The sequence below is a fragment of the Saccoglossus kowalevskii genome, chromosome 10 (assembly GCF_978046115.1).
Source record: "Saccoglossus kowalevskii chromosome 10, keSacKowa6.1, whole genome shotgun sequence".
In the NCBI taxonomy this organism is placed as follows: domain Eukaryota; kingdom Metazoa; phylum Hemichordata; class Enteropneusta; family Harrimaniidae; genus Saccoglossus; species Saccoglossus kowalevskii.
In genome coordinates this window covers 13,609,128-13,635,954 of record NC_140650.1, presented here as the reverse complement: position 1 = coordinate 13,635,954, position 26,827 = coordinate 13,609,128, and the positions used below count along the sequence as shown (strand labels likewise).

General features: G+C 34.6%; 2 protein-coding genes and 1 long non-coding RNA gene across 5 annotated transcripts in view; 1 reads left to right on the top strand and 2 right to left on the bottom strand.

Annotated features, from left to right (window-relative positions):
- Positions 1-260: 260 nt before the first annotated feature.
- On the bottom strand, positions 261-4,958 carry LOC146737879 (uncharacterized). 2 transcript variants are annotated; one of them, XR_014930770.1, is made up of 4 exons: positions 4,871-4,947; positions 4,314-4,337; positions 1,729-1,796; positions 261-316 (listed from the first exon to the last, which is right to left on the bottom strand). It is a non-coding gene; the product is annotated as an uncharacterized LOC146737879 (long non-coding RNA). The 2 variants fall into 2 exon arrangements; XR_014930771.1 differs by lacking the exon at positions 4,314-4,337 and having other exon boundaries at positions 4,871-4,958.
- A 5,249-nt stretch (positions 4,959-10,207) lies between these two features.
- Positions 10,208-12,251, top strand: LOC102800960 (uncharacterized). The gene is made up of 4 exons (XM_085504584.1): positions 10,208-10,294; positions 10,443-10,739; positions 10,972-11,251; positions 11,730-12,251. Exons 1-4 carry the CDS (start codon positions 10,208-10,210, stop codon positions 12,245-12,247), a joined length of 1,182 nt encoding a protein of 393 aa, XP_085360710.1. The 3' UTR covers positions 12,248-12,251.
- A 100-nt stretch (positions 12,252-12,351) lies between these two features.
- LOC100369129 (transcription elongation regulator 1-like) overlaps positions 12,352-26,827 on the bottom strand; it is a 29,112-nt gene continuing 14,636 nt past the window's right edge. Inside the window, exons 4-19 of one of the 2 annotated variants that reach the window (XM_078009170.2) lie at positions 26,139-26,409; positions 25,341-25,379; positions 23,945-24,073; positions 23,170-23,382; positions 22,484-22,560; positions 22,244-22,335; positions 21,438-21,589; positions 20,912-21,117; positions 19,838-20,046; positions 19,154-19,304; positions 17,651-17,818; positions 17,219-17,389; positions 16,562-16,741; positions 16,367-16,450; positions 15,724-15,824; positions 12,352-13,832 (exon numbers count right to left, since the gene is read on the bottom strand). In XM_078009170.2, coding sequence (XP_077865296.2) covers positions 13,625-13,832; positions 15,724-15,824; positions 16,367-16,450; positions 16,562-16,741; positions 17,219-17,389; positions 17,651-17,818; positions 19,154-19,304; positions 19,838-20,046; positions 20,912-21,117; positions 21,438-21,589; positions 22,244-22,335; positions 22,484-22,560; positions 23,170-23,382; positions 23,945-24,073; positions 25,341-25,379; positions 26,139-26,409 — 2,451 coding nt within the window. In that variant the 3' untranslated portion in view covers positions 12,352-13,624. The remainder of the gene's footprint in view (positions 13,833-15,723; positions 15,825-16,366; positions 16,451-16,561; positions 16,742-17,218; positions 17,390-17,650; positions 17,819-19,153; positions 19,305-19,837; positions 20,047-20,911; positions 21,118-21,437; positions 21,590-22,243; positions 22,336-22,483; positions 22,561-23,169; positions 23,383-23,944; positions 24,074-25,340; positions 25,380-26,138; positions 26,410-26,827) is intronic. The other variant, XM_085504272.1, reaches the window with a different exon arrangement.

Here is a 26,827-nt window from a genome sequence, read left to right as displayed (position 1 = left end):
CTAAAAAAAACAAATTTATCAAAATACCAACACTTATATAAGCAGCTTGAACTATGGTGAGATTATTCCCTTCTGTATTTTGAGCATCGTCAAAATACTGACTAAATCCCTAACTAATCTAACTAAGTATTATTTGTTCTATGTACGATAGTAACTGTAACTGCTGCAATTATTTGTGAATTATTGACGTCAATAAACAACCACAAATGATATATAGAGCAATAGAATACAAATATCTTACCAACTGCTTTAAAGTGTCGTTTTTTTTGTATTTTTTTTTCTCTGGCATAAAAACAAGTTTAGTCACTGTCAGCAACTGCAATGAAAATGTAGCAAAAACACTATAACAAATGCTTTGTGCATTTTTCGCATTACTTTATATATCAATTTTGAAACTTTTAAGAATATGGATGTTACTAAAACAACTTAAAACACCATATTTAAAGTTTATTTGCCAAAAATATAATAACAAAATCTTGATATTCCAAACCGAATTTTTGTCAATAGCTTAATGGCGATTACAGGAAACATTTTCAGCAAGATCTTGAAGTAATTATATATTATGCACACAAATTGATTCATAATGTATAATTTATGACACATTTAAGTATGAGAAAAATCAAATTAAAATTATTTGCCTCATCTTGGTAACAACCAAGTGCCTATGCCAAAGACAATAACAAAGCAATTTCAATACCTACCTACATGTGTAGCTCTCCAGTTTGGGAAAGATAATACAAATTAAAGAAAGCTTAGAAAGGACTCCTGTGTGCTGAAAGTAATGGAGGCATGAAGTGCACATGTGCTTCTATTATGTCTGCAAGCAATGATCTCAGTGGTTTCCAAGTAGCTATGGTGTAAATATCAAATGGAATGATGACCATGTATGATGACCTGATATTTTGGTCATATATCTTGAAAGACAACAAAATAGCACCAGTTGCATGTTCTTATCTGCAAACTGTTGCAGATAAAGACATGCAACTGGTGCTATTACAGACAGACAGACAGACAGACAGACAGACAGACAGACAGACAGACAGACAGACAGACAGACAGACAGACAGACAGACAGACAGACAGACAGACAGACAGACAGACACAGACACAGACAGACAGACAGACACAGACAGACAGACAGACACACACACACACACACACACACACACCCCACACACACACAGAATACTAACTGCAAAGACTCCCATTGTGTGCTTCACAAAAATGAGTCAAAAAAAAAAATGTTCAACATTACCCAAGATGACTTGATAGATTATTGTAGGAAACTAAGTGTGAAACTTCCTGTTCAACAACACATTCGTTTGAATGATCCACTGGGATTATTGTAACCACAAACAATTTACAACAGATATGATGATGACAATTAATTCCACTAAATTCTATTTAATCATAATCCATGATCACAAAAAACGTTTATACTTGTTACTGTCAGAACAAGAGAACTACCTCATACTTTATTTCCTTCATCCATTATACAGCTATCATAAGAGGTAAACTTCATACAAAATTAACCATAATATTTTTTACCAAAGGATATATTAACACTCACAAATCACACACCATCCTTCACTGTACCAGTATTTATACCATTCATACATTATACTAGAGTGCTACAGACAATCAGCAAACTATCAGTAAAAATGCTTGAACAATACTAGGTACATCAAAATTCTTTGAGAATTATAGGAGAAAATTAATACTACTTGCCTGAGGACATTTAGTAGTCTTTTCTTTTCTCAGCTTTCGCTGCTTCTCCCTTATTTTATCCCAAGTATCTACATGAAAAATCAAAGAAAGCTTAGAAAGAACTCCCGTGTGCTGAGAGTTTTGGAGACACATTACAAATTAATTCAAAATTACTTATACTTGAGATATTGATGGAATAGCTGAAAACTAATTATGCAAATAAGGTAACTAATATGAACAGATTTAAGTGTAAAACTAATAAGGTCTGCACAATGTACCAAGTTTCATTGAAATGTGATTAGAACCAAAAAAATATTAATTATTATACTAATTAGAAAATTAATATGAACAGATTTTAACCCAAAATTAATCAGACTGTCTATTGTTCTAGAGAATTTATGTACCAAGTTTTATTCAAATGTGATGATCAATACTTGAGATATCAGTATTACCGTAAATAATTATGTTAATTAGGTGATTAAGAAGCATAAATATTTACCAAAAACTAATATGGTGCATAGTCTTAGGTTCATTGAAATGTGATGGGTACTCTTTAAAAGTTTCATTGAAATCCAATGAGTGGTTTTTAGACATCATAGAACAGCAAAAAATTAACTAGTTATGCAAATTAGGTAATTAATAGGCACAATTATTTATCCCAAAATTAATCAGGTCTCTGCATAGTCCTAGACTATCTATGTCGCAAGTCTCATTGAAATGTGATGATTAGTACTTGAGATATCAGGTGAAAAGCTGAAAATTAACTAATTATGCTAATAAGGTGATTAATATGCACAAATATTTACCCAAAAACTAATTAGGTCTCTGCACAGTCCTCAAGTAACTATGTACCAAGTTTCATTGAAACGTGATCATTACTACTCGAAATATCAAAAGCTGAAAATTAATTAATTATGCAAATTAGGTAATTAATATGTACTGATATATTACCCTAAAAACTATCAGGTATGTGCAGTGTCCCAAGTTTTATTGAAATGTTATGATTAGTACTTGAGATATCAGTGGAAAAGCTGAAAATTAACTAATTATGCTAATAAGGTGATTAATATGCACAAATATTTACCCAAAAACTAATTAGGTCTCTGCACAGTCCTCAAGTAACTATGTACCAAGTTTCATTGAAACGTGATCATTACTACTCGAAATATCAAAAGCTGAAAATTAATTAATTATGCAAATTAGGTAATTAATATGTACTGATATATTACCCTAAAAACTATCAGGTATGTGCAGTGTCCCAAGTTTTATTGAAATGTTATGATTAGTACTTGAGATATCAGTGGAAAAGCCGAAAATTGATTAATCATTATGTAAATTAGGTAATTAATAATATTAACAGATTTTTATCCAAAACTAATCAAATCTACGCATTAGTTCAGAGCATCCATGTGCCAAGTTTCATTGAAATCCAATGAGTGGTTCTTCAAAAATCAGTGGAACAGTCTTGGAACAGCTAAAAATCAGCTAATTATCATGCAAATTAGGTAATTAATATTCATAGATTTTTACCAAAACCTAATCAACTCTGCGCACTAGTTCAGAGCATCTATGTACCAAGTTTCACCAAAATTTGATTAGTGGTTCTTGAGATAACGGTGGAACAAAAAAAGTGACATACATACAAACATGCATACATACATACAGACATACAGACAGGGTAACTGCAAAGACTCCCTTTTGTGCTTCGCACACGGGAGTCAAAAATAGTATTAATACTTATGCACTGAAACAGTGTAAGCTAAGAGGGGGCACCAGTGACCCTGATTTTTACATCTTGAAGCTGATTATTAAAATATGTTATCAGATACTCTGTTTTCTTATTTCGGATCACAGAATATGGCTTTCCCTAACCAGTCTGAGCTGTGATCCTGCCATATAGTATTGCATGTATTACAAAAAGTAGAATGCATATCTTTCTTTTTTGTTAATATATTTTTGTGCCAGACGATAGTTCTGGAAATTGAATGTCTCTCCTGACTTTTTTTTTTTGTATGTGCAAATCGCAAGTGCTAGTGCTGACACATACCAGTAGTGCATTTTGCCACAGAAGTGGGACCACATGGCAGGGCTGTGTGGCCATCTCTCTGTCAAATGGCAATTTTGATGCACTATCCTGGCGTCGACTAGGCTCGGTCGAACACAAGCACCTGCGGACCTTGACCTACCCATTGAGTCTGTGGCGCACCCACCCAGGGTAGGGGTCAACCTTTTGAAGTTCAGCCTAAGGTAGGATTTGAACTTGGGTCCCTGTGGGAAACACCGTTAGAGGGATTACAATTTGTAGTTCAAGGGTTTTTTATTGCAATTATATTAAAGTTAGAATTATTACACTTTACAAGATCAACAATATCAGCAAATAATTAATACATGTTAGTGCAGACAATTACTCTGTATACTACTTCTATTATTGGTGCACTATAACTACAAAATAAAACAATATTTTAAATACAGCCACGTAACACGTGATCGTCTCTATCAGGAACTAATCAGGTTCTGCCAATTAAAATATGGCAGATTGCAGACGTCAGTGAACATGGGTAGACTCTTACTACATGTGCGATTCAAAATTAAATGTTGTCACATACCTCGTTCTCTTGCTCATTTTTGCACTTCACATATAAAAACAAACATTTGTGAAAAATTAATTGCCCTGAAGTTGTAATAGCAATTTTTGAGACAAATGGATGAAGGTAAATCTCCACCGGATACATGTCCTAACGAACTGTAATAACGGTGACAAAGTATAACAGCTGTGTTTGGGCTATGTAAAGACACTGAACCCAGATCGAGTTGATGAAAAGAATTTGACGGTAACTACATACGACAACATACATTCATACATTCAGAGCACAATTGTCCATTTCCTCGAGCGCGGTCAGCCATGTTAGTTGATCAATGGAGTTAAAATGAGAGATATAATTATGATTCGAACAAGTTATAGCCGTGGTTCTGCTGCGTGGTACCGAGTAGGGTGTACAAGGCAGCGCCGTCGGTGTACTGGCCGGACCACAAATGCACTCGACGCTGCAGTCACGTTGTAAGCCGACAGATTAAGCCAAGAACCCTCTATGAACCCCGAAACGCCGCGGAACAAGGGCTAAATAAGTTCTAGACTGGAGAAAAGTGAGCAAAGTAGCCTTACCATGAAAACTTCAATGACGGAAATCAGTGCCAGGATCAATGCCGATTAACAAACTTTAGTCACGTGGTGTGGGGTCAAAGGGCGAGGTCACAGGTTAAAAAGTGAAAATGAAAATGGATTTTGAAATTGAAAGTTTAAATGATATTGAAAACACAAATCGAATATCGTATCGAAATGAGAATGTCATTAAAAACAATTATTATGTTAAAGTTAATGCGATAGGTAGGAAATAACAGTGACTTTTCAGCAAATTCTGATAGAAATTTTGCTTCAAAATGAAAAATACATATATACCTAGAGTTCAAAGGTCAAGAAAAACGAAAGTGGATTTCAAAAATGAAAATGCTTTTTAAAAACGAATTTTGAAAACAAAAATGCATTTTAAAAATGAAATCGGATTTTAAAAATGAAAATGAATTTTGAAAATGAAAACGAATTTTGAAAATGAAAACGAATTTTGAAAATGAAAACGAATTTTGAAAACAAAAATGGATTTTGAAAACAAAAATGGATTTTGAAAATGAAAATGAATTTTGAAAATAAAATCGGATTTTAAAAATGAAAATGGATTTTAAAAATGAAATCGGATTTAAAAATGAATTTTGAAAACAAAAATGGATTTTAAAAATGAAATCGATTTTAAAAATGAAAATGAATTTTGAAAACAAAAATGGATTTTAAAAATGAAATCGGATTATAAAAATGAAATCAAATTTTTAAAATGAAAATTAATTTTGAAAATAAATTTTGAAAATGAAAACGAATTTTTAAAACAAAAATGGATTTTAAAAATGAAATCGGATTTTAAAAATAAAATCGGATTTTAAAAATGAAAATGGATTTTAAAAATGAAATCGGATTTAAAAATGAATTTTGAAAACAAAAATGGATTTTAAAAATGAAATCGGATTTTAAAAATGAAAATGAATTTTGAAAACAAAAATGGATTTTAAAAATGAAATCGGATTTTAAAATTTAAAATCGGATATAAAAAATGAAAACGGATTTTAAAAACAAAACTGAGTTTAAATAATTACTTTTAAAAATAAAATCAGATCTCAGTAACGAAAATGGGTTTTTAAAACCGATTTCAGAACCGAAAATGGTTATTAAAAATGAATTATATAAAAAAATGAATTTTCAAAATGTAAATGAATTGTAAAAATTATTTCATAAAATGCTAATTTGTGAGCCGCCTAGATGACACAATTCACTGCAAAATTCGATTTTCACTGTAAACTGTAAAAACGTCTTTTTTTTCTTGTAAATTGTAAAAAGCCCTTTTTATTTCCCGTAAAACTGTACCAGCTACCCCCTTGTCCCCCCTCGTAATACATTATTTTCGCATTCGTGTCTTCAGTTAATTACGTGTACTTTTGCAGGCCCGTAGCCAGCACTTTTGAATAGGGGGTTCGAAAACAACAATAAATGATATATTTGATGTGAAACGTGTGAATTTTATAATATTTAAAAAGTGTGTTTGAGCTCTGTTACATGCATTTTTATATTCTCGGTTTTAAATTAAATTGGTTTACTTTGTGTTACGTTGGTAAGTTATTCCACATAACATTTTTGAACTATTTTACCATTTTAGAGAAGGGGTCCTAGGCCATTCCCCACCCACAGACAAACACACCCACAACCTTGATCCAAAATGTTGTACACAAAAAAGACAAGACTGTACGTATCTTAGCATTATTGTCTAAGCATTTTAAGGTAGTATCAGGGGGAAATTCTTCTTCTCTTGGTTCTCCACACGTGTCGGGGGGGGGGGGTCTCGTCTCGTCTCTCTATTGCGTCCCTTTGAGGTACGGGATCGGGAAAGTCACTTAAACTTTACAGTCAAATAGACACACACAACGAAATACGTTTCAGCTCTCGTGTTTAGTCGGTCAGCCGAGCACTCTACAAGACACAGCGCCCTGGGGGAAAATCCCCAAGACTATCGCAAGGCTAACCCAAGACTCTCTCTAGACTGCGTCAAGACTCGCTTCAAGACTCTCCAGGACTGCGTCTCTCCTGGTGTACTCGCCAAGACCAACTAAAACAACTTTATTCACTTTCAAAACCTTAACCAATTACAAAGCAGTAAAAAGACTCTAGGGCGTAACCTTCAATCATAAAGCCAATCACACTAAGTACTGAACACGTCATATCTTTTGATTAATTGTTCACTATATTAATAACTGCGAATACTAACTGTCAGAAATAGTAGTCCGAATAGCGACGGTTATCTCGTAATTAGTTCCAAATAACTGAGTCGAGTTTCGTCCAGAACCTCAAATGGACCGAAACGATGACAGACATAAGACAGCCATTCACTCGTAATCAGCTAATTAAGTCGATTAACAGATACGCAAAAACAATTCATCACAGTAGAATGCTACTCATGAGCTTTTTCGCTCTTCACAGATGTTAACGCACATATAAAGTGACACAATTTCATGTCGAAATCTGTCTACAATTATTCATTTTAGTGTTAGTCAATTATGTAATTTTATTTCTGTACAGGGCCTCACCACAACGTACAAAATATAATGGGTAGAAAAGTGCATATCACGTTTTAAAAACAATACAACATCCATGTGAACATATGGTACTAAGTTAAGCTGGATTCATATTCATCTCGTCGCTTGAAAACGTTTAAAAGATACAAAGCTAGTTGATATATGGTGTGGCAGTTTGTGTAGCGACGAAGTAAGCCCAGACTGTCAGTATAGCATAATTGCATAAAATTATTGACAAAATATCAGCCCTTAGATCAATATAAAATGAACATATACATGCTAAATTCAAACGTATCACTGCAAAAACTAATTAATCTAACTGTATTTTTGTGTGTCTGCCTAATTCAACATTATGTTCATGGCCAAAACAGCGAAAACTCGTCAGTATCATGATATATTTTAGTCTATAATTGCTTGCCAATAAATCTCCCAGGTTATAATACCATATTGATTTTTCCGAAAGTACACAGCCTGGATGATTGTGAAATTGGGGCATGCCATTCTTGCTGACAACAATTTGTTTATTCTTTAAGTAAATATCCCTAAGAAATTTGCAGTATCTGCAATTTGTTTTCCAAACCAGGCAATGCCGAAACCATATTTGAACAGGAGATTTTTATGTGGGTTTCCCAAGTAAGTCTGCCGGTCTTGTCTAATCGTTTAAGCATGATATAACATGTTTTGGCGTTTCAGCTATTTGTTATTTAATTCACCAATATAAGATACAACGCTTGAAATAACCACAGCATAATGGCAGCCTTCCACATTCGTCCAACATCGCTACATTGTTTGTACAACTATTAATGCTAAGTAGATATCTGCAAAATGTTGTCTGTACCCTCTCGATTTCCGAATTTTTCGTACCCCCATATCGCTAACACAAGAAATAGCTGGCACAATGATTGCATCAAACAAATTAAATGCACTAACCAATGGCATACTACCAAGTTTCTTGCAGTACGTAAATTTGTTGGTTTACTGTAAATCTGTTTTTAGAGGGCGGTAAAATAATATGCATATAGTAGCAGTTTAGCAGCGGTCTCAATAAACTTCAATGACTACATCTCCTTTTTATGAACCCACTAAAAATATAGAACATTTTCTAAGACATCAAAAAAACGTGTAAAAAAGTATGTTTGAAAAATATGATTTATTGCATAGTTTCAGTGCTGAAGCAACACTGTGGGATAAATTTTTGGTTGCAAGAAGCTCTTCGACCTATGAAACTCGTGATGATAAATCTTCGTCATTTTTTAATGATGTTTTCAATCCTCAGCTGTACACTATTGTCCAATAACACAGGCTACACGTACTAATACAATAAGTTAACTACATTTGGCTAATACACTTGGAACAAAACAGTATATATGCCATCATTAACTTGAAGAATACAAAACTAATGAACCAAACTAGGAAAGTACAGTGTCGTGTTGCCGTCTCAATCCCGTTCGAACCCCACACTTTATTAACTGAGCGAACACGAGCACAAGACAAACGGACCTATTCAGGACCACCACATCCTTCAGAGAGTGACCGCCATTACATTATTGTTTCAATGTTGCTTTAATATTTAACATCAGCTGCTTGAACGCGATCTTCATTACACCATCGCGGAATCACCGAATAAAAGCTTGCCTATTTATAACAACCTGTTTTGATTGGCTGCTGTTGAGCTGAGACGGCGTAACTTCACGATTGACATTTGAAGCTCGTTTCCACCTAAATGCTCATTACTATGCAATTTCGACCGAGTCTGATAGTTACCTCACTGAGTCAAGTGATTTAAACAATGATAATTATTTGAAAAAAATACTGTTTGTTTTATTATGTTCTATTCTATTCACTTCCAAAATTTAGGGGGTTCGACCGAACCCCCCGAACCCCCCCCCAAACTACGGGCCTGACTTTTGCGTTAGGCAAATACCTAAAACACGTATCGGCAAAATGTCGACTGATTTGTTCTGCGAAAACGCCACCAACGGCAAACTTGGAGAATGTGTGCGTGTTTCGAGACGCATTCTATTTAGAACGCGCATCGGCGCAGATAATGTCGTGTCAAAACAATCGCATTCCATTTCTCACAATCGCTGTTTTATGGTGTAGTGGGTCACGCTTGCATGAACACTACGCTCCAGGAAAATCATCCAAAAATTGAATTTATTTTATCGCAATGGCGATTCAAAAGTGTATATGTGAAATATGCTCTTGTGGGTGAGTTTTGTTTAAAATACTCGGTTATCGCAAGTTTTCAGTGATTTCTTGTTCATGTTCTTTTACATCATGCAAAATATTAGAACTTCAATGTTTATGTTATGTATCTCTGATGTTAATGTCGGAGAAAGTAATCCATTTCATCTATCACAGAAAGCATCGCTGTCCCCACAATAAGAACAACGCTGTCACGCCGGTTAAAGTATCTCAGTGTCAACTGTCCGAATATAAGCAGGTATATTGTCAATTCAAGTTGTTTTCACTCTATGTCAATGTGTACTTAACATGTTATATAGACCAGTCTTTGCAAGTGCCAAACTTCATACCAAATCAATTTCTAGCTGTAAAGCAAACGTAACTAGTAACTAGTAACCGTGCTTAGAGGAGGTAGATTTTTTTTAGATGATCAAATAAAACACAGAAGCATAACGCTTGGTTATCCCTTGTCGAGGATGTGTATGCTAGCACGAATCGGTATGCTGCGAATGCGATTGTAAAACAGACTATTGACGAGACTTTTATAAATATGCAGACTGAAATCACTACATGCATTTATACTTTCTGTTTTTTTATTCATAAACAGAAGTTTCAAAAATGGCCGGCGCAAACCCGGCCGGAAATGGTTCGCCCGTCGAGTCGTGCGGTCGCATTGAACACTCCGATGGAAACGACAACAATTCACAAGATGACGTACGTCAAGCACGAGGTAAGATGACTTAATCATTTTCAGACATTCATTAAGCTATGTTCATGTGTACTTGGTGGCGCATTTTTTCAACATAAAACAAAAACAGAACAGCGCCACCACATGATTAAATCAAATCTGATTACAACTTTTATTGTATTTTCAACAGACACAACAGAGACTAAAACCTGAGCGGAAAAAGTATCAAAAGCCTGTTATTAAAATGAACTGCGATACAACTTACGCTTTGGAGTTCACTCGGCGTAATGTAAGTCCGACCGCATCATTCAAGCCACAACATATTCGGTCAAAGCAGTCATCGTTTAACCACCAAACGGTCCACCAGTTGACTTACACGAAATGGACACCATCTGAAATTGACACCTGCAAACCTGCCACTGTCAAACCAAAAGAAAATCTCACTAATAATGGCCGTGGAAAATTCAGTGCCACTACAACGATGCAGGTAGTATTTTTACTGATAGGTATTTTTATATACGCATTGTTAAATACAATAAAATGTTTTAAAATTATTTAGACAAATTTGAGTGTACAATTGTTTTCTGAGTGATTTTTTCTATATACGAATTGTTATAAAATATTTGTGTACAAAAATAAATTATTTCCCATTGCATTTTTTTTTAAATACTGTACACACTGAAATAAGTTTGTTGACAATCATGTTCTTCTTATAACAGGATGATTTCAAAGAGCACAAGGATTTTGAACGAGCCAAATCAATCAGGCCAAAAGCAACAGAGTATGGCGACAAACTCCCCTTCCAGTCGGTGACCACTCATACTACCGACTACACACCAAAATCTGTATCTCCTCGGCCGTCTGCTAAAAAAGACGACACCTACAAACCAAGTGGAGAAATCTTCCAGGACGTTTCAACTTTCCAAAATGATTTCACTGCTCACAAAGACTTTGTTAGAGAAAAAAGTTTTAAACCAGAACAAAGATACATGCCATCAGGTCAGTACATGTACTATTTTTGCTTCAATTAGACCTAATCTAGAAAATGTTGCTTTGTATGTGATATAGTTCTTCCAGTACTAAGCATATTCAGTGGGTTTTAAATTCAATGTTTTATCATTTAGATACAATGTAACATGTACTATGCTAAATTTTACATATTCACTGGGTTTTAATTTAGCGCATTTTCCAGTCAGCGAAACAAGTAAAATTAAAACTTAGTGAATAAATAATCCTTTTCAGTAGGTGTAAATATGAAAGAAATCATGGGCCACATTTTTGTTTGTGCCTAAAGTCACTGATACGATCACAAACAATTTTATTTTTCTTGAAGACTTATCGATTCCTTTCCAGCAGTTCACAAGCTGACTGAACTTGATTTTGGTAAATTTCATTTTGACTCAGGATTCTTACAAAATAAGTTCTGTTATAGGGCACACTGCTTACATACTTATCTTTCTTCTGTTAACTTTCTTAGATGAGAAGTTTGATGGAACAACCATACACAGTATGGCATATCAAGCTTGGCCTGTACAGGAAAAAGAAAAACCTCGCTGGGCACAGCGTACAACATATACACACCCAGTTGGTCATTACGAACACAAGACAAGCTATCAAGATAATTTTATTGATCCCAAAACGGTCTTTGATCCGAAAATCCCCAGCAGTTGCCGTCCAGAGCCATTCCTTCATGACGGAAACCTAAAGCCGGATGACGGTATTCCATTTGAAAGAAGTACTCAGTATAAAAACGAGTTTGTGAACTGGGAAGGAACACGGCCTGCAAAGTCTTACAAGCTACAAGTAAATTACCAGCCACCAATTACAAAATTCATTGCAGAATCGACATGTAAAGCTCACTACAAAGGAAAACATGCACCAGCAGCAAACATGTGCAGACCTCTACAGCGCCCTCTCTCATCATCCAGTGCTACAAGGTCAATGAGAACAACGTATCAGGATTCCTACACTCGACCAAAAAGCACTGTAAACTAGACATGTACATTTTCCATGACATACAGCAAAGAAAGAAAAAATGTTTTGTCTAGTGACTATTATGGAATATTTATAAATAACTATAGGAATAAAGAATCCAAAAGTAAAATTGACAAGTTTATTTTGTTCTTCTTCAAATTTTGTACAATGCAGCAATACAAGACTGACTCTGTTGAGAGGTAGAGGGGTAGATGTTTCTGGGAGGGGCGGGATTGTAAAGAGATGTATGGGAAGAAACGACAGCACATGAAATGTGCATAAAGCCTCTGTGAAAAAAAAGTGGTACATCATCTGTTGAATAGAAAAATAATCTGGCCCTGTAAACTCTAATCCTGCCACCCCTGCAGAAATAATGGTCAAATCAAGTAAAGTAACAAACTCGTCTTTCCTGTTTACATTGAAATTTTAAAATAAAACAAACAAAAAAATCCAAAATTGGGTGAACATGATTGAAGAAATCGTTAAAGACTGGGAAAAAAAAGCACATTTATATTTAATATTGTTCCTATCATTTACATGTACAATGCTTAAAAGTTTAATAATTTTTTATACAAAAAAAAAAAACTATCACGACTAGTAATAAGGGCTTTCAGCAGAGACAAGAGAAGTGATATTAGACAATAGTTTGTTGTGTCATGATCCTTATTAAAGGCATTAGCATGTCTATTTTATCACATACCTGTATTTGAGTATGGTAGATACAATACTGTTGAAAATATATGCCTGAGCCATGTTAAAATAAATCTTAGTGCCAGACTCTACGGACAATTTAATTGTACAACCCACAACAAGAACATACATGTACAGTTTTTAAAAAAACATGGAATTTGAATTTTGAATGAGAAAATACACAACTTTTGAATTTAACATGATGCAACATCTCTAGTTACAAGGGTCCTGAGTGTGATGATAAAAAGTTGTCTTACTATGAATAATGCATGCTGTGTTTAGTCACATGGGAAATCATGGTTATGGGGATTGCTGAAATTTCAGTATAACATCAGAAAGTTTTTTGTTATTCATTCATTCACAACAAAGCCATTGGCATCATCTTGGTATCCACACATATCTAACGGAATGGGGCTGGAAAACAGCAGCAAACAATATTGAGAATTAAGAACCCACCATCTGACAGGAAAACAACACAGAAGAGCATCTAATGGCAAAGTATCCAGTTGAAAGTTTGTCTATTGTTTTATAATCAAATTGTAGTGTATTTTGCACAGGAATAAATTTCACTGCAATTGTACCTAATTTGGATAATCAAAACACACAACCAATTAGCTGCAATGTTCATTGGATTATGCACATGATTGTCAAACTCTCTAACAATGCTTCCATGTTGAGTATGCAGAGGTAGTCGTCTTGTAATCGCTCCTATGGTTTGGAACTTCGTCTAGACGGCTCCGATGCTGTCGGAGGAGGAGGGGGTCCTTTCATACTGAGATCATCAATATATGACAATAATAATTTCTTGCGTTCTTCGGGCACACTATCAAGAACTAAATAACGTTTATCTTTCTGTAGAATCTGTTCAATGTCTTTATAGTGCTGACTGTCACTGGTGTTCACTAAATTTCTTGATCTGAAATATTGGAAATAATGCAGTTAGTTTCTATGACAACACAAATTTTCCAGGGCTTCGATTGTAATGTATTCAAAGCTAAACAGTTGTTTTTATTTGCAGCCTTGTGAATAAATGTGTAAACAAAACATAGTTGAACTCTGGTGACCTTGCCCTTTGCTATATAATATTATTCCCTTTATCATAGTTTGTTTCAATATAAATATGCATTGTCATAATTAAATTTGAATACAAACAAGTTTTGGCTTTGAACTGACAGTGGGGGATCAGTCTACCGAATATCCTTGATAGATGTAAATATCTTACAAAAGCATTGGTGCCTAATTTGTTTAATTATTTTAAGGGACATAATTTCCAGCTTTATTCAAAGTAATTCAGATATTTTAGTATAAAAACAAATGCCTCATCACAGAAAAAAAGTGCTGCAGTATACGTGAATAGATTCATAAAACATGCAAGATGACAGAAAATCTTAGGTGGCTTTTGTCTAAGTATTTTGTACAGGTGTATGTCAAAAATTAATGATTCACTGAGACAAATATGAACTGCCTTTTATTATATTCATTGTGTGACTACTGTATTATATGAAAAGTAAAAAAAAACACCCTTTATGAATAGCTATCATGTTGCAAGCTCTGCTTTGTATGCAAATCAACTTAAATAGTTGGTTGGTGTCCAGTGGAGAGAGAAGTCAACAATAGTGTTGCCTCCTGAGAATCTACATCTTCAAACACTGCAATCTTTGTTTTTGAAATGCGTTTTGAAATTAGTATAATAAAAACTCTATCATTCTGTTCTAATAGCTGAAACAAATTCCTGTGAATTTTCATTTGTCGAATGAACTGTTTGTCAAATACAGAATACATATATTTCAGTACAATTTGCTTTTCTAAATGTGGATGCAGAGTTCTGCTTTTTTTTTTTTTTCATGTATTGTTTTTGATTTGATAACTTTGAACTAAAAAGATTTTCTATTAGCTTCAGATCTTGCTCAAAGTTTGGCACCCAGTTCATAGGAGTGCTAATATTGATTTTCTGACATCTTGTTTTCTGTAAAGATTTTATTGGTAGGTTTGCAAATGTGTATCAGACTGTGCAAAAACTCTCTCCATAAGTTGGTTTTGAACCCCAGTATAGTATTCCCATGAGATTTGGGAGATACATTACCAACGATATTATTACAAGATAAATGATTTGCTTCATTGAACACATACAACAATGCATATTTCCCACTGAGATCAGTGACTTTTGATGCATACATGTTGTATCACCAGTGATCAGTCAAGTAGAAACAGTCAAAATATTTTATCAGATTTTCTCAATTTTGCATGATATTTTCATACAAGAAATCTGTTGTTGAAACTCAGAGAAGACTTTATACTGATGAATAAGTTGACTATTAAAGTTTGATGATGAACGACAACAACGACGACGACCACAACGCCGGACAAATTTTTCACCTTAATATAACTTTCCCTTCCATCTTTGATGGTACGGGCAAGGTAATAAATAAATGCTGACACTGCTAAACTTGTCTGAATTTGCCTTAAAGGCAAATTAGCTCAGGTAAATACAAAGAACAAACTTTTTTGTAAATTAGTTCAAGTTTTTGTTTGTAACAAAAGTTAGTTCTGTGTGCTTTGAGTAACTGTCAATTACAAGCGCTGCATTCCATTCACGAGCAATCTCAGCTACTAGACATAACTTGTACAGTAAGATCTAAGACATGGCCACTATTTATATTCATTGCAATTTATATAAAAAACATCAATTTGCCTCTCTCGATTATAGAAACTCCCCTTCACACATGGCTCTGGAATCAAGCTGGTAATACGTTTAAATGAGTTTCTTGTCGCTCCCAATGAAGAAAAATAGACAACAAAACACTCACCTATAAGTAATGAATTTAGTTTCCCGAAGCAAGTTTCTAAAATCAGCTTTAGCAGCAATACGTCTATCGCGAATATAAATACTGTACTCGTGTTCTCGTTTCTGAAAAAAAACACAATAATTTACGTTTATCAACACTGATGGCATCCTCAGACAAATGTTCTTCTCATAACTGAAAAATATTTAGTACTGTAAAAGCATTAATTATTCACTGGGTTTTAATTTAGATATTTTGGCAATAAATTAAATCCATATGTAAAACTAGAATAGAATAGAATGCATCGCATTGTTACAACTGGCAAATTCATGAAAATAAAACCCAATGAATATTAGGAGAAAAAAAAAAAAAAAAACGGTATAATTATTGTAAGTGGAAATTGATGCTTTTAAAGTACTCAAACTCAGATTATTATTGAATTCTGTTGTGTCACGTGATAAAGAGGTGTTGAGCTCACTTGATTGCTGTCAAATCAAATAGACCTGACTATTTCAGATAGTGCGGTGCAGTGCGTAAAAGAAGAGCTGAACAGTGCAGTGCAGCTAGTCAACTGTGAAAATTAAACTATTGATACCTATTGATGTAGCTAGGATAAATAATTATGGCTGCACTAACATGGCTCAGATTATTGGGACACAATACTTACCCGATCACTTGAAGAAAACTTGACATATCTTGGATCATCTTTTATGTGTTTCCTGACATCTTTCCATGATGTCGTCAAAGTTACCTAAAACATGTGAACAAGCAAAACAAGTTCAATATATGGATATGATTCACTTTTGATCTCATGTGATGCTAAGTCCTTGTACATTGAGGCACTAATTAGGGGGTAACTCACGTGAGGTGACTCTGTCAACATTAATTTGAACTGCTCTGTCTTCCGCTTAGATAATGCAATAATGTGTTCATGAAATAGTTTCTCTTTCTCACTTCTCTCCAACAAGCGGCAGAAATCCCATCTATGGTCTTTACGAAGCTGTCTCCTTGTATCCCTCCATGCTGCATCAGAATCCCGTACCTGTGAATCATGAAACAATATGAATACTATACTTCCTGTAACAGAAGAATCAGTGACAATCTGCTTGTCATTTTATTCAAATGACATAATTTAGAAGCCCTTAACTTCCTGGTTTGTAATTAATGATGACCTTAATTTCACTGGTTATCAGCATTAATCACAATTTCTTTCTGTTCTTAAAATCCTATTACTATTATAGACATAGGAAAAACCCATGGATGCAATACGGCATAAATAAGGCTATTTATTAATGTTTTACACCCCCACCCCCCACCCCCCCACCCCCAGAAAAACATTCTGCATCAAAATTGTTATTAGTTCGACTGCATACATTTTCATAGAAACAACAATGTTTATTTCAGATCACTCAAATGCTCAAACATGTTGAGAAAACCATGGCTGTAATTACAGGTCCTAAAATCCTTTTTTTTTTTTGTCAGAAAAGGAGTTTAACTCAATAAGTAAATATGTACATACCAAATCAGCTAATAATGCTTTGAAATGCTGTGTTGCTTCATCTTTTTTATGCTGGTCTCTTTCCCGGTCTAGTTCTTTCAGCTGCTCTAATCTAGTTTTCTGAACTTCTCGTTCTCTTTCACGTATACTTGCTTCAATTCTCTTCTGTCGTTCGGCACCTTCGTTTATTTCCTGTCAAATAATGTCATAATTGGACAACTTTAGTTTGTTATTATTAGAGAACGCTTACACGTGTAATCGCTCTATATCTGGGATTCGTGTCTCTTTATATGGTAGGATGAAAATACCCAGTGCAATGTTGCAAAATTACAGCACGCTGTAACTTATGCCGTTACGGTGACAGATGTATAATAATGACTGATATTTAGACTTACTGCCAAGGTTGTGCTATGCAAGAAGCAAATAATAAACAGCGAAACTGATTATATTCACCTTGAATGTAGTGGAGATGTATTCTTGATACCACAATTCTCTTGTTTTCTTGTCTTCCACAGCTTTGTATCGACTGTCTGAATCCAATCCTGATTTAACTTTACTCCATTTACTATGTTTATCAATTGACTTACATTCACTCAAGAGAGCAATGAAATCTCCTTTAATCTGTATCAGGAAAAAACAGCAATGCAAACAGTCTGTGAGTATGTACCAAAAAAAGAAATTTAATTTTTTTTATTTGAATTTCCTCAATGCGCGAGTTTGAAAAGAGACGCAGCAACCCGGAACGTGCGACAATTGCTGTACATATCAACCTAAGAATTCTACCTGTGTTTTTTTTTTTTAATGGACAAAAATAAATTAATCCTAAAAATAAAAAAGATTGAAAAATTTGGGAAGCATGAAACACACAATTTTTGTTTGTTATAAAATATGTTTGCAGTATTTATATAAACTGTATTTTAAGGTGACATAACTATGAATATTTTTCAAGTCCTTGAAATATTGTTTAATGACAGAAAAATTTATAAGTATTAAAAAAACAACCCAAGACTCCCTAAGTTAAAGGTTATCAGTTTTGCCACAAATGTTACATCATTGGAGCGTCCATTCTCTTTTCGTTTAAAATAACCAACTTAGGGGTTCTTGTTTTGTACAATCCTGACTGCAAATCATTTGTCAATGAAAACCACAGAGAAAGAAACAAAACATTTAGTACCGGAAAGCTTGATAAGCACATGTGATGTAGGAAGGCATAATACGATTCACCCGACAATAACTGTAATTGCTTTCCTCACTCAACTAGGAATCCCAGAATGCACCTTGCTAGTGATTGACAGCTCAATAATTGGCAGGAATTCTGTGACATTAACTGCTTCAGATTGAAAATAGATTGGTCATTTAGTAAGTGAATTATAATTAATGCATAAATCATTATAGAGCAGTATATGATGCTGTTACTTCGTTTTCCGCAGTTATGCGATCGGACGACGGTGATCAATATTGATTAGATTGTATCATGTTATTGTATTTACAATAAGGTTTCAATTTCCTCAGGTTGGTATTGCGACATGACATGACTAAATATCTTTAAGAGTTTGCATTACATAGCAACACATACACTAGCTACACATACACAGAGAGAACCACCGCAAGGTTACGATGGATGCCAGAACTCCACTGACACTGTCTTGTACAGACAATAAAGCACCTCATTATTACCTAAAACCCTGAAATTTACTTTGTTTTTTAAACTCATTCAATTATTTTTTATCAAAAAGATTTTAAAAGTTTATGGTGCAATATATGGATTTCAATTATTTCACAACTTGTGCGACTTTGCATAGTATTTGTCTGTTGAATCACTAGGCGTGTTTTTTCAAAATAAGTCTAGATGAAACTAATCCAAATCAATAAAAGAAATGAAATGATTTATTGTTGTAACCAGACGTTTATCTCTCCACACCACCTCACCCACCCCACTGGATAAATAAAACAGACCTTTTCTTGCCGTGATCTGCCCTCCTCCTTTTCTTTCTTGCGTACTTGTAGCATATACTCGTTGAATAATCCTTCCCGCTCTCTCATCTTATCAATGATTTTGAAACGACGTTCTTTGGCATACTTGGTGGCAAACTCACTGAATGTTGTCCTGAAGGGAAGGTGAAAAAAAGAAAACATTTATGAGTTTGAGATCTCGACAATTGCATTATGTTTTTGCGATGACAACTCAAAGGGATCACTACTAGATAAATCTGATAATCTACAAATGACTCAGGAAGGATACAAATATCAAAATAGCAAATAAATTCTTTCTTTCCACCAAGTTGGCTCAAGCCACACATACAATACATGTTTGCTTTGATTTGGAATAACTGTAGTATTTACCATGCTGTTTATTAAGTGTCTACATGTAGATTTTTTTGTATCTAATGTTGAATCCCCTTTCGTTAGCAATGCATTCATGATTAGCGTTCAATACAACGGCAAGGTATTTTGTAAGGATCAGCTGAGAAAAATATTTTGGGATTATAGATATCATGTTATACACATAATATCACACAAATATAAATAAGCAGTTTGTTGGTCAACAGGCAATGTTTCCCCTATTGGTATTGGATGGCAGCATGGCATCGGTTAATGTGATCTGACACTGGAGATTGATTTTTCATCTTAATGACAAACCTTGATGTCAGCTTTGCTTCTTCTAAAAGTGATCTGAATTCCTCTTTCTTTTCTTTCATTTTACTATGCTTTTCTTTTCTCTCTTCTTCCGCTCTCTGTTTTACATATTTCTCAAATACTTGCTTTCGCTCTCGTGGGCTCAGCAACAGATAACGCGGATCAAAAACAATCTTGTGTAGTTCCTTATCCCAGGTAGAGAAGGCTGATACCTGTGAACAGAAAACCTTAAGTTTAAGTTATGATCTGAAAACTCAGTGGGATATCTTATTTCTTTCCCATCTAGCAATGAAACCACCTGGCAGGAAAGCAACACATTCCAATGCTATCAATCAACTTCTATCAATCTGTTTCTTCTATTACCATTGACATTTCAAACACTTAAAACTTACCACACAAAAACTTAAATTTAAATAATTTGTTGATGGATGGAGGATTACACAAAACATATTACCCTCCAGATGTGCTCAATTTTATTTTCATATAACAAATAAGCTAACAAATAAATTTGTATATATAAATTAAATGCAGTGTTCATTTTAAGTTATTTCTTATGCCTTTCAATTTTTTTTACAGAAAGTACACGCCAACAATTTGTCATCCTATTTTAGATAAATCTATTTAAATACATTCTCACTACAAATTACACAATACTTATTTTCTAATGGAGTTTCTTCACAGCACAAACTATTGAAATCATGCACACGTGTGAGTACTTCGGTGACACATTTCATAGCTACGCCCAAAATAGTCCATCATTTATTGCGCAACTGTGACCAAACGACATCATTCTGTTAACATCCACACATTTTCATAAAATCTTCATGCACTTTTTGACCTTTCATAAGTAAAATACACTACAATTTACTCCAGAAAAACAATTTTCTTGGTACATTCCTACATTCTTGCATACTAATGAGGGGGGTCAGACACATTCCAAACTGAACAATTTTCTTGGACTAATAACAAAGCTGGTCAATCTTTTCCCAGCAATAATTGATAAGCTGTCTAAGCTCTCTAAAACAAATTGAACACTCATTATGGTGTAATGCTCTGCAACATATTGGAAATACTTACACCTCTTTCATATAACATATCCTTAAACTGCTTCATTCTAATCTCCAAAGGTACTATTGCTCTCTCTCTGGCAGCTTTTACTTCCGCTTCAATTGCAGCTTCTTTCTCAGGATCAACTTCAGATTTTTCATCTCTTTTCTTCTTTGCCTTTGGTTCATCATCAAGAGGGTCTTCTAATTTCTTCTTATTTAAATCAGAGTGTAAATCTATATTCGAAGTGAGAAAAGTAAATAAAAAATTGCACAAAAATCATTGCGAATCTGGAGAACCAAAGTTAAATGTTTACTGCATCATAGCATATACTACGGTGAAATACTTTATTTTCGCTTGGATTTCATTTTTGTATTTTCCCTGAAGGGATGATTCAGTGAAAATAAAATTGTATGTTTTACACTCATCTCACCAAATATCAGTGAAAAAAAAAATCCATACTGCACACCCAAAATATCTTTCCACGAAATTAATTCCAGCTTAAATAAAGTATTTTGCAGTATCTAATGTGGGGTCTATATGATGTGATACTCACCATAGTCTTCATCCTTTGGTTGCCATGGCCGTTCCTGTACCATTTTATCTACATCAGTTCTACCCTTCAAATCCTCTGGTTTCTCCCAGAGTGACGCACGAGTACTAGCATTGTAGAAAAACACCTTCTCATCTCCAGTCCACACAACACACCTAGAAGAATGTCAAAAAAATATCAGAATCCACGTAGGCAATCATTTTCCCAAAACATGGGATAGAACTTGATTGACACAGACAGTTTGCTGCTGCTGCTACTACTACTACAGGAGCATGTGTATAAGGAGGCTCATACAACAGCAAATGCTTACATATTAATAGAAGCCAATATTTTTTGGAGGGGGGGGGGGTTAGCTAAAGCCAGTTGTGCATTTACAGATACCTGACATTTCAAATAATTGTCAAAATTAAGTGACACGCTTGATCTTAGTTAAAATTTTACTCGATAAAGTACTTCAGTTAGAACTTCATACAGTGTATGCAATGCAGTAGAGATGAGATCAATAATAACAGAACAGAAGAACATGTACATGCTTTAAAAGCACCATATCACCAACAAAGAACTATATAGTAATCTCCATTTCATTACAAGATGGCAGATATAATGGGTACAGCTGAATTAAGACTGAAAGCTGTGCCACGATTGCATGGTGTAATATCAAGATAACTGACCCACTTTTATACACACACACTGGCATTAAGCACTTCAAAAAATACGGACAAGTTTGACTGATGATGATGATGATGATAACTGGCATTTGTGAATACTCCAATATTGCATATGATTAAGAGTAGGCAGGATTGCCTTACCATGGTGTTCCAGGGACTGGTTTACTCTGAATTGGTTTTGATTTATCTCCTTCTTTGGGTTTTTCTACAGTTTCTGGATCTTCTTTAACCTCCTACAAAGATACCAAAAACATCAATTAACATCTACACTAAATAGGCACTTCAAAAGTCCAAGAACCCCTCAAAGCACATGCACATTTTCAAAATGGCGTCTGAAATCAAACTTGGCATGGCAAAGCAGCATGTACAATAGTTACCAACCTTGGTTTCCTCTACTTTACTTTCATTTTCCTCTACTTCCATTTTCACAGGTTCCTCTTCAGTTTCTTTCTCTTTTTCTGAAAGAGAAACAAGACACACAATGTCGGTAAGAATCCTCAAATCAGAGTATTCTTGTATACTATCAATGTTGGTATGACTAATTTTGATAATACGGAGGTAGTTATTATACACAGAAAGTTATACTGTACAAAAATCAGGATCCAGTGATTGTGTTCGATGCCAAAGCGCAAACAATTTGAACATTTAATGTGTGTAACTTTGTCATCATGATAAATATTAGTAATCACTCTCAAGTCCTTGAGCTTATGACCTGAGCCAGAGAGTCACAACTAGTGGGGCGTTTCCAGGTGACTACCTAGCTTAGTGATAAAAGACCCATAATCTCTGCTAAGAAAAATGATTGGTAACGTGGTAAGCAGTGATTTGGTGCTGTGTAAACCATACATTAACACTCCATCTTCCCTTATAAATGCTTAAATCTCTTATCACAACTAAATGTTCATTACATGAATTGATTCATCACATCCTGTTCGATATGGGTCTTGAATGACATATACAACATGTTTAATATACATTCGCTTATTTACAATATACAATTATTGATAGCTACACGGTTTTCATTAAAATTTTAGCTTTTTGATACATATAACCATAATAACTCATACCTGCAGGTTTTTTCTCCAAATCTAACAGTTCATTTGGTTTCTCCCACGTGGATTCCATGGTACGAGAGTTATAATAATAGGTTCTTCCGTCAGCATTCTTATGGTGAGACCATTCACTATGGGGAGATGAAGGCTTCAGGACTGTTGGTACGGTGGTTACTGCAACCTGGGGAGGGGGCAGCATCCCAACTGGCAGTGTAGGAGGCATCATACCTACATCAGACAAATATTGTTAAAGATTAACCCTTGTGTGGTTAAGTCAATGTAACAGGATATAGGTTAATAGCAAAGCGTTTCCGATTCCCAATAGCCAAAATGGCAAAATTCAGCCATTGTGCTTATTGCCATCACAGCAAATGTTACATCTGGCTAATTTGGCTAAAAGATTGAAAACTGTATGCTGGACAAAATCTTAGAGGGAAGCCAGCTATCATCTACACTAACTGACCTATACTAACTGTTGTTTTGTCATTTCATCTGTCTTGTCTGCAACCAGTCTTCCCACCTGCAAGGTCTACTTTCCTTTTGTAAGTAATTAATGTGTTTTATTACAATAATACTGTATTTCATTTTGTTCTATTAGAAGTGTACGCTGAATGGATTTGCATGTATTGTATTTGCTCATTTAGTAATGCATAAACCTCCCTAAATAACAATAGAACAATCAAGTGTACAATTAATGCAATTGATGGTTTATATGTGTTTATATTGGAGATGCACTTCTAAAAATCATGCAATTCATAGTCTTTTCATGAGTAAAATATTTTAAATATACCTGGTATTGGAAGAGGCATTGCAGGAAGTGGTACTCCATGCATCCGGAATGGTGGTATCATTGGCATTCCTGGTATCATATTCATAGGTGGTGGTGGCAACATTGGCTGGGGAGATGATGCCACAGAAACTGAAAAGAGATGAAGACACTAGTTAATATAGAAGGTGATAATACCGCATTCATTCAATACAGGGGAAGCTATATAGGAGAGCAGAATCCAGCATCAGGAAGATTTCCATACAATGTGTGCGTCCTCGATGGTAGAATTCAGATATGTGTGAGCGATACGAGTAGAAGGGTACAGAAAATAGACACTACATGTATAGATACATTTGTATTACACAAGTTTTGATTACTATAAGTTAGAGTAATGGTCTATTTTAATTGCATATTTGCAATCAATTTGATCTGTGATTTGTAGAAAATCTGAAATACCCCAGCATACTGGAGCAGTAACTTAGGAAACCTATAGCATTTGAAGTACAGTGGCCACTATGCTTGTTGTTTTTTTTTAAACAAAACAACAATTTATAAGACAAATGAATGAACATATGACCAGCAGATGCCATCTTTATCCATTCATTCTTGACATCCATGCAGGCTATTAGCAGGCAATGTGTTCACACATCATTCATTTGTAAATTGGTCGCAATGGATTTCACTCAAAAGCCCATCTGTTATTAGACTACTTTCCAGTGCATCAATGTGAAGTAAGAAATTGAACTGTTCATATAAATGCAGCAGAGGTTAGCAGTTATATCAGTCAGCAGGAAAAATAGATGACAAACTGAATTTCAGTAAATTGACGCATTTTCTCTGAAGTAAATTAACATTAGACCCAAGAAAAGCATTCAGTGGGTATGTTAATCTTTTCACCACCAGACTTTCTCACCCACATTTGTTTGCACTTTTTTCTTATATTCTTCAATATTTCTGAAAATGAACCCTAATTTTGGAGCCAACAAACAAAATTTGAGACCATTTTCATTGGCTATTTTTGTCCCAATCTTCTTCATAATGGAGACTATAACAGGACTATTTTGTGAGTTGTGATGAAAAGTACAATGTTTCAGGTTAAGGTCAAGGTATGTAAATGCAGGTGTCAATATTTATTATTATAATTGTGATCGCTGTTTGTATACAAGCAGCTGTTTCATTAATTAATTCCAACTCAAGACAAGCTAAATCTAAGGCCGTCTTGAAATTCTAAATTGAGGTATATGTAGATGTACTGAATGGTTGGTATAACAGAACCAATGCGGTAAGGGATAGACCATTCAAAATCAAGGGGTGGGCGTGGAAAACTTGTGCAAATAAAATCAACCCACATTTTTTCTAAGTCCTCCCTAGAATTTTAAATGGTCCATCCCCAATGGAAGAATGAAGTGATTCTTACCCACTGGCCTGAATAGTTTCTTACCATGAAATATATGTACTAAATAAATGTAAAAAATGGGCATAAAATCAGGAAATATAACATTACCTTGCATGAATAGTTGGACAGAGAAAGAGTCAAGAATATGGGTCCATTGTAACTAGGTATCGTAACATGAGATGAAAATAAATGTCTAACAAATGTTAAAATCCAATAATGCATGAAAACATACAGTTATGAAATTTTTTATTTTAATAGGTTTGGAGATTAATGAATTTTTGTTTTAATCTACTGGCAATAATGATTCCATGCTCAATATCATAACTATTTTTGTCCAAGATAAATAATATGACAAGACACTGGTCACAGCCTCAGGTAAGCAATTTGCTTGATCATTGAACATTTGTGAGCACAAAATAAGTATCTTCAATGACATCATTTGTGTTTGATGTATTTTACAGCTATTGAGCAATACAATGTAAGCCCATAACAATGGACCTCTATAATTCTTGACTATTGCCACATGTCTCATTAATGGAATAACAGAAATGTATAAGAGAGAAATAAGAATGCATCTACAGATGTTAACTCCGGGTCAATAGTTTTTCTACTGCAAATGACAACTGCATTTCAACATACAATGAAATTTGCTCAATTTACAACATGATTTACTCAAGATTATTAACAATATAAGCAATGATAAATAAATAAAGGTGTTATGACTTGGGCATGAAAAGGTTACACTATCAAGGGATGCAGAAGCGAGCAAGTATGGAAAGATGAATTACAGATCAAGCATGTTTTACTAATAATACATACATGACGTAGGAGTCATTTGACTGGTAGTGACAGTAGGAACAGCAGTTGTTGTTGCAGCTACTGTGGTCACAGTAGTACTGGCAGTTGTTGCAGCTGCAGCAGTTGATGACATAACAGTGGTAGTGGGTGTTGCAGCAGTGGTAGACAGTCCATTGAGTGCTGCTGTGTTTCCTGATGCAGCCAGGGCCTGCAGTTCTGATTGCTGAATGACTTTCACAGTTTCTGGTTTTGTCCAGGTGGATTCTCTAGTACGCGCGTTGTAGTAGTAAGTCTGAAATAAGATTCAGCATTAGTTTTGGATTAGTTATACATTTATAGAATAAGACGTGTGTGAATCTTCTCTTCCTAAGATGGGAATCATTGCAAAAATATAACATACCGTATATGTTCTCAAATAGGCGTCACTCTAATTTAAGCGTCAGACAGACGTGAATGTTATTAAATTGTTCCAAGGTTGACGTCACCAAAACTTGAAATGAACACCATCAAAACGTTCAGACCTGGCTCCGACTTACTGTAGGACGGGAAATTATTGCGCAATGAAATTTATGTGTGATAGCAAATTGCGTCTAATTTGCGCATTTGTATTATTCGCGTTCTCCTTGCAGACAAATACAACCTTTTATTTATACATGTTTGTCAATAAACTTAAAACAGATTCTTAACAAATAAGAACAAAGAGCATTTAT

Bases quoted from the DNA above. Each gene is read 5' to 3' on its own strand.
- LOC102800960 (XM_085504584.1), top strand. From the start codon at position 10,208: ATGGTTCGCCCGTCGAGTCGTGCGGTCGCATTGAACACTCCGATGGAA. The intron at 10,295-10,442 runs GTAAGATGACTT...TATTTTCAACAG, and splicing joins TGACGTACGTCAAGCACGAG to ACACAACAGAGACTAAAACC. The intron at 11,252-11,729 runs GTCAGTACATGT...TAACTTTCTTAG, and splicing joins ACAAAGATACATGCCATCAG to ATGAGAAGTTTGATGGAACA.